Consider the following 14,735-nt stretch of genomic DNA (forward strand, 5'->3'; position numbering starts at 1 on the left):
GATATTAAAGTTAAGTGTGTGTGTTGTAATGGTTTTTAAATTGTGCTTACTTGGCCTTTGAGAGTTCCATGCTTCCTTGCATTCAATAGTATTCAAATAAGCATATGGAATGTAAAGAAGTATGGAGCGAAATCTGGCGGAACATCATCAAACAACAATAACATTAAGCAGTCGTAAGATACTTAGTTTAATAATACAAAAAAGATCTTTCTTTCTAGAAACACTTTAAAAACGGGTTTGCTAAATGTCAAATATGTTAAACAGTAAAATATATATAGGCAAATAAAACTCAGTTATTAAGACAAACAAAATCAAAGTCCTCTAATAAGGAGATCGGATACGATCTGAGTATATGCTGTATGTACATTCAATACATATGTACATAAGAATTGTAAATGTTAAGTATAAATTGCTTAAATCAAGTTCTTATAAATTTAATAAACTTATAAGATAAATGGATCTCTAAAATTGTACAAAAGTTATTTTGCTAAAACGAGAATTATTACTGGATTTTAAAATGAAGTTAAAAATAAAAGGTCTAAATTTAAACTAATTTATAATATAATATCAAGATACTTTTGATATGTAAGCATTTGGTATCTTTGCGTCAAGGCCAAAATAAAGAGCTAAAATCTGAACATATTTTATAGTACTTTTATTTGCTTATGAATGAACTCGTGTTAAAAATAGCAAACAAGCAGCAAACATTTTGAAATATCTGAAAATATTTGTACTATGTATGTGTAAAAACTATATGTATCTGCATATATGTAGCTGTAGATATACTATTTGCCGCGTATCGCATTTCGTTGCTCCCATTGAGAATGTTGTTATAAATAAATTCAAGTGGACGAACCATTTGGAACATGGCAACAAAGGTTGTTTAGCTACGTTAAGTTGCTGCACGTATTATAAATAGTACGCATGTGTGTGTGTGTGTGTGGGCGTGTGTGTGTGGGCGTGTGTGTGTGTGGCGTATAGCCAGGGCTTTCTGGTTTTGCGGGCGAGCCAGTTCGAATTGCAGTTAAGCACAGGACAACTAAGCCCCCCGAACATGTGCAGCAAAGTGGATTTACCAAGCTGAAATTATCACTGGAGCTGCAAGCCATGGGCTATGTGGCGCATGTGGCGCCATCTAGTGGCGGCGTCGGTGGCTATAACTTAATGCAATTAATATGCAAAATCGTGACACACACACACACACCCACATGCATACACTGAGACAGTAAGGAACGACGACGTGCACAGCATGTGCGGAACGATGCAGTCAGCCAGGTTCAGGTTCAGGATCGTGTGCAGCAACAGTAACGAATCCAGCGAGTCGGAGTGGGAGTGGGAGTGGCAGTGGGAGTGGGAGTGGGAATGGGAGTCATCATCATCATCGTCGGCGTCGTCCTCGTCGTCGTCGCTATAGTCGGTGGAGCGCATTAAAAACAGCGCGGCGAAGGCAAAGTGCGCCAAATTGATGAGCGTCACGTGCATTTTGCTCACTTTATGCCACGCCTGCAGCCGGCGGTGTCATACGCCATGTGTGCGTGCGTGTGTGTGGATGTGTGTGCGCGCCTGTGTGTGTATGTATTATACTTGGGTGTGTGTCGGACAATGCTGTGACTTAAGCTTTTTTTTTTCAATTATTATGGCTAGATTAAAAAACAAAAAATCTAGCAACAAAATTAGGTGATTTGATCGCCTTCAATTTCTTACAATAAATATATTTGTATTATACATTATATACATTTTATATTTGAATTATATTTTATATTATATTATATTTGTAATTATATTATTAAATATTCCAAATCAAATGTTTATACTAAACCATTTTTTAAAGGAAACATGGTTCGGTTCAGGTTTGGATAAGGCTGAATTTGGCTGAGGGATCACAGTAATCATAGTAATTAAATGACAGATGCATCAAATAAATTATCTTGACTCTTATATAGTATTCACAGTTTACAAAAATATCTCACTTCTTGAATACTTCACACATTAACATTCATCAACCTATTACCTATTAAAAAAAAGGGCATATTTACAGGGGCATCTGTATTTTTATGTGGTGTTTATCATTTATAGGGTGCTGGATATCTCCTGTTTGTGTACTCCCTACTATGTGTATGCATATTTTATGCAATCGTAATAAGACTTTTACTTGTTTTAATTATGCTCATAAAATATTCATAAGGCGTTTACCAAAAAATTAATTGCTTTTGCTATGCAAATGAAAATCGTTTCCGAATTAATTTTCTGCAAAGTTCTGGCTTGCTTCGCTGCAAATGTTTAGCCTTTTTCTAGCCAACATCGATTGCTGTCGCCATAGTTCATCTCTAGACTGCTCAGTTATACGTTTTTGTTCTCCTGTTGCTGTTGTTGCTGCTGCTGCTGCTGATGCAATTGTTGCAGGGCAAGTCGTAAAAGTAAACAGAGCATCTGCTGTGCCCCCTTGTACCCATAGTACCCATAGTTCAGATATTACTCGTTGTACGAGTTGCATGCTATAAAGCGCTTAATTTTTTTACGTGTATGCAATTTCTACAAGGTGAGAAATATGCCAAGCTGTACAGGTGTCTGAAATGGGTGGGAAACAGTTTGTGATTCTGTGCAGTCTATTTTCAGAGCAAACTCCCAGTCAGAGTGCCAGCTCAATGGCCGCATGCTCCACATGCTGCACAAACATTTGGTGGCAAATGCCGAACTGGAGAACAAATTGACCCACATTGGACACCACCACTGACCGGTTGACAAAACAAGCACGGGAGCTGCTCAGGCTGCCAAGCCCCCCATTGTGCCGAACCGCACTCTTGGAGCAGCATTAAATATTTTGATGGCGCCCGCAAAATGGCAAATTAGTTTCAATTAAATAATGTTGTCGCAATTTAGACACAGCTGACAGTCCAACAGGCGGGCGTGGCACTCACACTTCAGCTACCCGCTTGTCATCTCTCGGATCTGCACACACACACACACACACACACACACACAAATAGTGAAAACATGCTGAGTTTATGCATAACGCAAATGTTGGGGAATGTGGAGGGTCGCAAGAAGCAGGGTCCCTGGCAGCACAGCAACCTTGTCACTCGCCTCGTCCTGACCGTCCATGTCTACAGCTTCCCAGCATGTCCATGCAATAACGATTGTGGATTCAACATAATGCCCTCATAATTACTGCACACACGCCTCAAAGTGGTGGGCTGGGATGTCGCTGGCCAGGCGCAGCGGCCGCAATGAGTTGACAGCACATTAGACGCCAGACGCCCCAAAACCCAAACCCGGAACCAAGCTCCAGCCCCTAGTTGGCCATGTTCGCAGTCTCCTGACTGCAATTTGCATTAAATGTGCGCTTTGTGTTATTAATTTTGAGTGTTGCCATTTTTCATTAAAGTCTGCACGCAACATTTATGAAATTAATATATACGACAGACGCTCCAGAAGTTGTAAAAAATAACCTTAAATTTCCTTGACTTTAATTGGCAGAATGTAAAAAATGTTTTTAATTTGAAATGTGTGCAATGAATAAATTAAAATATTCGGCTGGGAAAATTTACTTATTGTTGGAGTACGTTTTTTTTTGTAAGGAAAATATGTGAGCTGAATTTCAAATGAAACCTGTACTTGTTGCTGATTCTTGGTCAAAAGTCGAATGAAAAACAGTTTAATGCAAAAGTTATATGGATTCAATGAATATAACATGACATTTTAGATAATCGTTCTAAGTTTTTCATTCGTAGCTTATTTATTTTAATTATTTATACGGAAATGCAATGCATATAAGATTAAAAGCAATTTGGAACTAAACAATATTATAAAATTATGAGAAAATAAAGTAAAATAAAATTAATGTTATATTTATTATGCAATTTTTGGTCGGTTTGGTTTTGCACTTGGTTGCATTTTGTCACGCACAAAACGCAAACTAAACCGGACATGGAATACAAACGGAGATGGGGGCGGGGCATGGGGGATGGGGGATATAACATGCAACAACTGCAAAAACTTGACATGAACATAACATGCAAATACTTTGTAAACGAATATAATTCATTGTACTATATTCAATAAATAAACTGTGTATTAATTTATTTACTCACAACTGTGTATACCCTGTTCGCATTAAAAATGGGTAGATAGGGAGTATTGATTGTGAACAGGCAGAAAGAAGCTTCCTTTTCAGTGTTTTATATTTATATTCTTGGAATACTTTTTACCTGATGAATGTGTCAAGCTCGCATCTCCAAGCTGAAGACACCTGACTTCTTGTGAGGAAAGTTGAAATGTTTGTTATGGCCAAAGGGTATCTCCTGGTCGGGCACTCTTCGTTCTTGGTTGTTTGACAAATTTGCATTTTGCCATGCGGTTTCGCTATTTGCATAAATCAATTGAATATTGCGTGTAGTGTGTCGAGTATCATATTTCTAATTATGTGCACAGCACTTTTAGTTTGTTTAATTTATGTAAATTGTTTGTTTGTCCAAGTACTATGCCCCGCTTAGTACTTGTCCCTGATTAATTGTTTGTGGTCGCTTACCATTTTTTTCGCTCTTTTTTATTTTTTATAACTGCGAAAATGTCAAAGCCACACAGTGAGCAGTAATTTAAGTGGAAATTTAATTAAGCTATTTAATAGTGCTAAATATAAGCAATTAATATTAATGCCCTCGTGTAAACGCAGGCGAAAGTTTACACGATTTAATTATAGATTAGGGGTAGGCAATATTATATTATTATGTCTCTACCCTGTAACCAAGTGACGATGGACGAAGAGTCTAACAAAGATTTGCAAATACATGCAGAGCCTGAAATAAATTTGCCAAGGCATAGCTCAGACCAGCCCAAAAAGGTGGAGAATAGATCAAATACTTTAACTAATTTGCATATTTAAAAAAATTGAAGAATAGGAATGTCGGATATTTCTAACACAACATCTACTTTATTTCAACACTCTAATTTGATTTTTTCCGACTGGTTTCCGTCTTGAAATCCGGATAAGTGTTGCTTGCGTCGAAAGTTAACCCTAATTTGAAGTGTTGTGTAACTACTTATGATGCATAGTTATGGATGGCATTATTGAATATTTCGATTGTAAGTTCACCTAAATCATCGATGAATCGCTTTTTTTGAAACCATTGATTGTATTTAATTGTTCTATTGCTCATATTGTTGATTCAGTTTTCAATTTAAAAAAACTGAAATTGGAATAATAATAATGAAGATTTATTTTCACATTTCAGCATAAAAAGTTAATTTAATTTCACTAATAAAAAACGTAATCAATATATGTTCTTATTATTATTGTTCTTATTTTTTTCCCTAATATCTCTTGAATCTATTTATAAAGGCAGAGTTTTGTTTCCTATGTAAAACACAATTATTATTCCGACATCAATTAAGCACAAGTAAAAGTCTCTTTGAACTATAATTAATAAAAATTTCAAAAATCTCAGTCAGCCAGTCGGATTATAGCGTAGCTACAAGTCGAGCAATTGAATTTGATGTTCTTATAGGGAATTCTTTGGTTTATTCAAAGGTAATTTTCTGATTGCACGCTAGTTGCGGGCATGAGGTTTAAATTGTATTACAATGTGTACTTGATTTAACTAATTTCTGGGCATGTCCTGTTTATTATACCAATTAATAGAGCTCTGCGCTCTAATGCTAATGCAATTTGCGCACAATGGGGCGTGGCAGATACGTGTATTGTGCAATGCACGCAGTAAACTCTTAATTGGAATCATCTTTTAATTGCCATATTAAGCACGCTCTATAAGTACACACAGCGTACACACACACAGCGCATACACACACACACTGTACACACACACGGGCAAGCAATTATGCATGAAGACGGTATTTAGTTGAAATTGATTGCACACGACAGAGACAGTCGATTGGTTTAGATATGGAGCATAGTTTATGTGTATATACACGTACCTTTGTACATATAGAGACTTGTCAAGTAAAACTTCGATTCATTCAGGTGTTGAGGTGTGCTGTGTGTGTGGGTCTACACTCAATTAAACAGTTTGACAGTTGAACAAATTGTGCAATGTTAGCCAAATTCAGTTCTGCACTTGGCACAGTATTTGGTTAATTGATAAGTTCGGGTTGAAAAGCTAAGCTGAAGTCCATCAATTTATATATCTATACATCTATCTATCTCTATTTATAAGTGACCATCTGAAAGATCGGATATCTTTTGTCGCTGTCCATAATTTGGATCAGATAAGAGCTTAAGATTTATCTATATAACTGTTTCAGCTTTTCTGTGGCACATATTTCTTGGCTAATGCTGCAGCTCTTTAATCTACATACGAGAGCTTTTTCTACTAGTCCCAAGTTTAACTTTAAAGCAGCTTATAGATTCGAAGACATCGCAGATGCTGAAAATTGAACTGAAATTGATTTTCAGATTATACTCAATATAATCCAAGAAAATGTGCCGACAGTTGTGTTCCATTTGCAGAATATTGCAATTATTAATGCAAAACAGCAAATTGCTTAAATTAACATGAGTGCGTGTGTGTGTGTGTGTGCGTGTGTGTCTGTATTGGTAGCCAAGAGGAAGTTACGGCCTCGAAGTGCCTGCGAGAGCTTCATTTATTACGGTATTTATGTGCGGCGTAAATCAAGTGCGCAAATGGATTGGAATTAATAAATGCGTCGGCCGCAACAGCAACGAAAAAAACAACAATTGTTAAAGGTCTCTTGTTGTTGTTTTTATATAAATGAATATGTAGAAAATTTGTTTGAATTTAAATAACCAGCCCAAAAGTAGGCAATCTAGTAAAGTTCTTTTACTTTGTAATATTGTTTAAATTAATTTTTTTTTAAATTTATATATTTTTATATTTTTATTTCATTTATTTTTTTTTTCCTAATAAAACCCGGAGATTTTCGAAAGAGCAAGTTTTTTTTTGAATATCGTAAAGTAGATCACGCCATCTAACGAGTGAAAGAGAAAAAGTAATAAACTAAACTGCAAAAGTGCCAGACCCAATCAGGGGTAAGTTGGATTTTTGATAGACCGATTTTTTTTTCGACTCAAAAGACTAAATAGCACTTTTGTCTTAACCTGTCTTTTGGAGGTATGGCGCTTTGTAATGTTCTCATAAATATATTAGAATGAGATATTATATTATTTCGGCTTTCTGCAATTAGCAGCGGCAAAAATTTCTTTTTCGACTGCCGAAACCCGAAATATGCAGAACACCTGTTATTGCCCTCATTAATTCGCCTTGACGCAAATAGCTAAATCAGCTGAGCCCAGCTTTATCGTCTCGTTCGTTCTCTTTCGCCTGCTCGAAAATGGGAGTTCGAAAGAGGAATTAGGAAGAGACGATCGCCGTCGCCGAAACTCTAAAAATCAGTTGGAAATCGTTCCCTGGTGGCGGACGTCGTCAAAAGCGGCTGCATTTAAGTTTATCGCGCAATTATTTTCGCCACATAAAAGCGAACCGGCATTTTTATTTTTTATTAAGTGTAGTGTAAGAAATGAATAGTTAGCTCAGCTAACAGAAGAGTGAAAAAATTGCAAAAGTTCTATTGAGAACGCCATTGGCGTAGTTAAGTCGCGTTATGCGCATAATTTTTTTGCATTGCCCCACATATTCTTTCTATTGGCCAATATTCTTTTCTCTCCTTCCATGCTCCGAAATTCGGATCGCCATATTGCTGGTGAGAGCCAAATTTTTAAGTAATTCGAAAAGCAACGTACGAAGAGATAGAGAGAGAGAGAGCACAAGTCACACGAAGTTCGATAGAAAAAGTTTTTTTTTTGTGGAATTCGAAGTGCATTTTTGATAAAGCAGATCATCGCACATTAAATCGATAAAGGCGCTTTCGGAGATGGAGTGAATGCACGTAAGTGAAGTAAAACTTTTAAATTTTATTTCTTGTACTAATTTACGAGAAAAAGAGAATGGCCTAATCAAAAGAAAAAAAACATAAGCTGAATAATCTAAAGTCCCGTTAAAGAGCAAACGAAACGTGTTAAAGAGAAAATATTAAGAGATCAATCGAGTTCAAATGAGCTTTAATGCTTTTACTTCAGTTACATTACTTTTTTTAACAGATTAAATGCATTTTTTTTTCAACAACAGCTAGTGTCCCTAGTTTAATCTAGTACACTTTCTTTTACTCTGTCGGCTAGACGCTTCACGGACATCAGCTCTCGTACTTACGTTGTATGTTACCAATAAGAGAAAACAGCGGAAAAATTATTTGGTACAAATTATCTATAAGCTTGCGCCTGGCCAATGGCGAGAGCCCCGAAAAGTATGCTACAGTCAAATTGATTGTACAAAGCACACAGATACATATACACACCCACATACCACGCTCACACACATGCACACATGGAGTCGACACTCAGTAATTTGATTTTAAATGCAAGTTATTGTTGTTGCTGTTTTTGCTGCTTATTTTATGTTAATTAAACTTGTTGCAACGACTTTTTGTGCATGTATCCGTGGCCGCAACTTGAAACCAATTACGTTGTAATCATATATACACAAGGCACGCACACACACATACAATAACAGTGACTCATATACTGACAGCTTGTTACGCTGCTTAATTCCTTCTCCAACTCTCCCATTCTTCAGCAGCGCTCTGTTCCCACTTCAGCCACCCACTTGGGCGTTCGTTACTTCGTTAGTTAGTTTTGACGTGCCGCCTCCCCAAGCAGCGGCAGTAGCAGCGGCAGAGGCAGCGGCAGCGGCAGAAGTTCGCTCCAAGCGTGAAATAACTTCCGTAGCGAATTTTATGTTCGTTGCAAATTTTTATTCACAAAATGCACAATGCGCAGATACCTCTGAGAGTGTAAGTGTGTGTGTGCAATTACAGCTCACATGTGCGCACATGTGTATGGCTAGCTTTGTGTGTGTGCGTGTGTATGTGTGGTATAGTTTTGCTGACTGTGTTTTCAGTTTTTACATTTCGCTGTCATTCACTTAGCGGTGCATGTGTTTTAATGAGCTTCAAGTTATGATGCGTGGCCGTAACAAGCTGAGCGGATGATGCAAGCCAGCTTAATGAAAGGTGCTTCACCATCGGAATCCAGAGATATCAGATATTCATAATGATTTCTAAATCGAAATCATCTGGCTAAACAATTATGCTATGTCAAAATCATAATAATTGGGAACTTAGCAAAATTGGACGATACAAATTGACATATGCGTGAGTTTAACGATTCCCCAAGCGAGATGGCGAGATGTTAATGAGTTAGCATTGCCTTAAATTTACGACTTGAAACGAGGATATTGATTTGTCCTTCTTTCTCGTCAAATTTCTCAGACTGACCTCTTTGTTTATTGAAGCCGATTGTTGAGAATCAGCCGCAAGGTATATCACCAACAGTTCTAGCTAGAAACGTCACGTTTCTCTGGCAGACAAATTTTGGGCCTTCTCATAAGACCGAGCTAAAAATAATGCAGCCACAATCCCAATTGTTACAATGTGAACAGAGTCCTACTAACTTGTTTCCTTTGGTCAATACTTATCTTAAAATTACGAATTATTCAAAAGGTAAAGCTGAGTTCCTCTTAACAAGAGGTCTTTGGGCTTACTTAGGTTTTCTTTCCTGTAGGGAGCTATTCAATTCCAGTTGGGCATTTGGATCTGGAGCGTGAGATTTACATAGCTCCTTTCAAATAGTTCAGGAAGTGTTCTTTGCGATTTAATTGAAAAAGTTCTAGCGACTATAAGGAGATAGGACTATATGTTGACATGTAAACATCAGGCTTGTTAGACTTGAAATATCTGTCTATCTTTCTGACTGAAGTAACTCTGCATTGATTTGATTTGGTTCGCTTCCATTGAAATATTCAGTAAAAAATCTGTATTTGGTTTAAACACTTATTATGTTTAAATATCTGTATGAATTTCAATCAAGATGCTGATATCAACATCCATCTCCATTTATCTCGTGTATCTAGACTTTGTAAGAAAAAATTAATTCGTTTTTTAAGATAGCTTGACGAAATTTGGTATTAACGAGCATTAAATTGTGTATAGAATATAACAAAATGTTATCAAATAAATTTAGCTCCAATTATATATAGATTAATTGAATTATCCAAATTTGTTATTAAAAGGCACATTAACTGTTCTTTCCTCAGAGTTTGGCATAATACCATATAATATATATTTATTTCATTTTGAACTGAAAATTAAACTGTTAAACTGCTAGTTAAACTGTAAACTAGGCGAATAAAGGCAATTAAAAAGAGCAATAATATTAAGTGCCACAAATATTAGCCACAAAATATGCGAATAGCCAAAAATGGCCCAAAAATGCCCCACAAATAGGCAACATTTAAATTAAGAACGTTGCACGAAGCCCAAATTGTCGCACAAAGCGGTTGCTTATTGTAGGCACACACCCACACACCCACACACACACACACACACATATACGCCCACACCTTTCACTGAGTGAATTGTGTGTGCATAGCTGCCATTGGGGAGGGCAACGCAACTAACGCAGTGAGAGCGCCTAAAGGCAGGCTGTGAAAATGCATTTACCAAAGTGTTGAAATGTTGCACAACTTAAATTAAAATGACTTTGTCGACTTGTTTGGCATATCTTTCGGGTCCCCGAAATCCCCTTAAACGTATGCTCTGCCCGAACTTCAATACGATTTTTAATATGCTCATATAAAAATACTGTATAAAAATTCATTTAATTTTTATTATACCCTTTATGTGGTTATAAGATGAATATAATAATGAAGAATTTCTAGATCTTAAAGCTATTTTATATACAATTATTTTCGTTTGTTCATATAGTACCTTAAAATTATAAAATATAAAAGTACACCATAAAAAGATATTTTATAACACTTTTTCGTTGACTACAGGGTGTTTCATAGCCCATACGCTACATTTATTTCAGATTTATTTCGTGCTGTCTTTGCGTGTGGTTTGGTTGCTGTTGTTCTTTTTGTCTACCTCGCCCCCAAGTTTGTAATTATTTTCCTTCTTCGTTCGCCGCAAGTGTGAAAATATTGTAAGAACAACTTTTTTGTCTGAAGTCATTTTCCATGCTTTCTCCGTATCTCTCAATGCCTTCATCTTTCGCCTCTGTTTTCACTTTTTGTGCAGCCTTAACGCTGAATAATAATGGTGGTAAAAGTTTTTTATCGCCGCGCTCGGCATGCGGTTTGGTCAGGTAAAGCAATACTGAGCTCGCTATTAAAAATATATAGAGGGTATTTAATTCAGATGTGCGGTTGGTCAATGTTCTACAAAATTCTGTATTTCTTTTGCCCCTGTATAACAGTTTGAGGTTTGTGTCTGCACTAAAGCTAGCCAAGACACGCGCACGGATTGATTCCACCACCAACTTGTTTAAAACGATCTCAATTTGAAACCTACCACCAGAAATGGGAGAACCAAACGCATTGAGTGTCGCAGAGAGACAGAGAGCGACGGAGAGACAGTTAGAGTTAGAGAGGGAGTGGAAAACCGTGTGTTTTCATGTTGAGCTGTGGGTGGTAAAAGTGGTGGTGAGCATTTATAGCATGAGAAAACAGGTTTACAGAGAGTGCTGTGACCTTTTCATCATAACATTTATGGACAGCATACTGTGTAGACAAGTTTCAAATTTTATTCTTATACACATTTGATTATAAATCTATTTTAATAATGGCTCTGGATAATTATTTCTATAAAGTAAGACGCTATCATCCCAACATACTGACCAATGTTGGGCGTGTCTTATTGAATGCCAAGTGCACCACGCCTGACCATACCATGACTCTCGCCCAGATACGTGGTAAGTTTCAAGACCCAAATATTATTGGGTAGATAAATGTCTTGAGTTGGTCTTTCTTGCTTTTTGCAGCTGGTTACAGGGAACTAACTGATGACAAATTTCCCAGTATGGGCGATCCACGAGTAGAAATGTGTTTCTTGCTCTCAATGCCGCATATCGCCTGCTTCTCCAATAAGCACGGCACATTCCATTTTTACATCATTCGGGAAAATGAGCCAAAATAAGTCGGGACTTTACCTTTAATAGAGGAATTATACGGATGTAGTGCAATTTGTAACAACTTTTTCATAGTTTTAATTTTATAGATTCAAGAAATACACAAAATCGTGCGTGCGCTAATATTTTATATCTAATTTTGTTTTTGTATATTTTTTGGAAATACAACTGATTCCGACAACATACAACTTTCGAAAATAATTGCAAGTCATCTCAGATCACATTAAAGATGAAAGAATAAGATTAGTATGCAAAATTGTTAAAGACTCTTTAGTATGAACATTACTTTATTTGGTATTGTGGCAACGAATAAGTCAAAAACTCAATTTCACATTTAGTCAACTAGTTGCCACAGTGGATAATCGAAGCTAGGGCAATGAAATCAATGGCATAACAACCCACAATTCCAAAAAATCAGACCCAGATAGCAAATAATTGTTGGCCAACAGAGAACACATCAAATCAAATGAATATGCGCCCGCAGATTTACATACTGTAAACATATATACACCATACTACACAGGGCCAGAGAACCTGACTATAAAAAACACAAAACCGAACAACAAACAAACTAACAGAACTCTATAGAGTGCCAGAAACGGACAAGTAAACAAACCAACTGAGCAAACTGAATCAAAAACCGACTCAGCCACACTGCAGGGGCGGGAGTTAGTTTTTGTGGGTGGGTAGGTGTGTGTGTGTTAAGGGGGTGGCGGTGTTATGGGTGGCGGTTAGACTAGTTGGGTCACGCAGCCGCAGTGGAGCCAAAGCAAAACGTAATGAAACTAAATGCCGTACCGAAGAAAACCCCAAAACAAATTCATTACGGAACTGCACCTCAGGGGGTGATAATTCGATTCAACGAAAACTTTGCTGATTATTTATTGCCAGCATGCAGCGAGCCCTCGATTCGTGTGCTCTCTCTCTCTCTCTCGCTTTCTCACTTTTTATACCCTTTTTAGAGTATACTGTAATTTGTCACATATTGTGTTATTCATACACAGCGCAAAAAAATCAAGTATTTCTTACTTAAAATTTCATATTTCAAGCTTGATTTTCGTTTTATTTCATTAGTTAAAAGTGAGCTGAAAAAGTACTCAAAGAAGGGAGTTGTTCTTGATTCAAGTACATTTGAAACTGCAATGAAGTTCCTGATAATTTGTCAATATCTTATCTTGAGTGTAGAGTTGTACCGAATGTCCCAATTATACATCTACACAGTAGAGCACGTTTGTAGACTCTACCGTGTAGACTCCCTACTTATAGTGTAAACAAAGCACATGATATTGGACATATGAAAACATTAGCCAAAATCAAGTAGCAACATCGAACCCCATAAAGAATAAATATTCTTGATCAACCAAGTCGATATTGATAGGCGCCTCTGTCAGTCTCTCTGATTTTATGCAAGCTAGTCTCATGTAAATTTGTATAGGCATGCTTATGTCGAAATCTGCCGGATTCGACGACTACATCACACCTGCCAAAACGATGATCGGTCAAAAAAAAGTTCGTTCATGAAACTATAGTTTCCTATAGAAGATATATTGAGCAAATCTTATGAGTTGCACCATGCTCCTTACCATCGAGCTAAGTCTTATATTTCCTTATATTTCTTATATTTCCCTATTCAAGATATCCCGTCCAAACTCAGCAATTACGATCTTTACTATGTTACTAATGACTAAGTCTACAAGGGTATATCAATTTCGGCGTGTTGAAAGTAGCCATTCATTCTTGTTGTATGTGTGTGTGGTTCTCCATGTGTGTGTGATGTCGTTGTTGTTGTTGTTGTTGTTGTGGCTCTGACGCTGAAGTTATCCCCGTGGCGTTTAGCTGTTAGTGTCATAAAATGTTTTGTGGCAGAAAACTGGGCACTAGAACTCATTATTTTGTTCATTAACACTTTTTGCTTTCTGTTTTGGTTTTTGTTTTTTTGTTTCGCTGTTGTCCGTTTGGTTTTTACACTCTTGCCAAAGAGTAGTATAACTTTTCACGAAATGTGTCTAATATAATTCTATATCATTAGTGAGCGGCTTTTTACCCACCAAATTGTATGCTCTTAATTGGAATGTCGATATAGACTTTTGGTTTGAAGTGGACTTGGTAAAAACTTACGTTAGCTGCTTCTCATTGCTTTAGCCAAGAGTGTCACGGCAGAGATTGTGGATTTGGTTTCTGTCTCTATGTCTCTATGGAACAACCAGCATGCAAAAATAAATTAATTCCCATTTAATTTATTTCCAAAAGTTTACATTTTCTCTGTTTCACAATTCTGTTGTGTTGTTGGCAACTAGAAATACTTGATACTTGAAAACAAACCAAGGATAGAGGTTTACTAAAAACCTCGCCGTCGGCTTGGAATACTTTTGGTCATCCTTTCCGGCCAGTTAGCTGAAATGCGCAATTCTAGAATATTTAAGGATGGCCTAATGACATTTCGGCTCAATGTATTTGTTCGCTTCACTTAAATTTAAGGTCGGTTGAAAGGCATAATCGGTTGAAGTTAAATTTATATAAAAGAACAAGCGTTTATCGATTTGAAAAAATTATGCTTCATGTTATAAATAATATTCATGAAGGGTATTAAAACGTCGACTCGTAATAAACATTTTATTTTCTTGTCTTTTATTTATCCCTGTTTCGTTGATGTAGGTGCCGTGGTGCCTTATACTAAATTATGCGACCTTTGGTTTTCATCCTTTTGTATTTGTGCTTTTTTGTTTGTTTTTTATAAATT

General features: G+C 36.7%; 1 protein-coding gene across 1 annotated transcript; it reads left to right on the plus strand.

Annotated features, from left to right (window-relative positions):
- Nucleotides 1-11,579: 11,579 nt before the first annotated feature.
- Nucleotides 11,580-12,132, plus strand: LOC135426125 (uncharacterized). Its single transcript, XM_064679122.1, has 2 exons — nt 11,580-11,779; nt 11,849-12,132. The coding sequence occupies exons 1-2, from the start codon at nt 11,650-11,652 to the stop codon at nt 12,001-12,003; spliced, it is 285 nt and encodes a 94-aa protein (XP_064535192.1). The 5' UTR covers nt 11,580-11,649; the 3' UTR covers nt 12,004-12,132.
- The last annotated feature ends 2,603 nt before the right edge of the window (nt 12,133-14,735 follow it).

This window comes from Drosophila montana, unplaced genomic scaffold (genome assembly GCF_035044405.1).
Source record: "Drosophila montana isolate Dmon_TW-CO22-7 unplaced genomic scaffold, ASM3504440v1 contig_1964_1, whole genome shotgun sequence".
Taxonomy (NCBI): domain Eukaryota; kingdom Metazoa; phylum Arthropoda; class Insecta; order Diptera; family Drosophilidae; genus Drosophila; species Drosophila montana.

Excerpts from the sequence above, each read along its gene's own strand:
- LOC135426125 (XM_064679122.1), top strand. The coding sequence starts at position 11,650 with ATGGCTCTGGATAATTATTTCTATAAAGTAAGACGCTATCATCCCAAC. Across the intron at positions 11,780-11,848 it reads GACTCTCGCCCAGATACGTG|CTGGTTACAGGGAACTAACT; the intron begins GTAAGTTTCAAG and ends TGCTTTTTGCAG.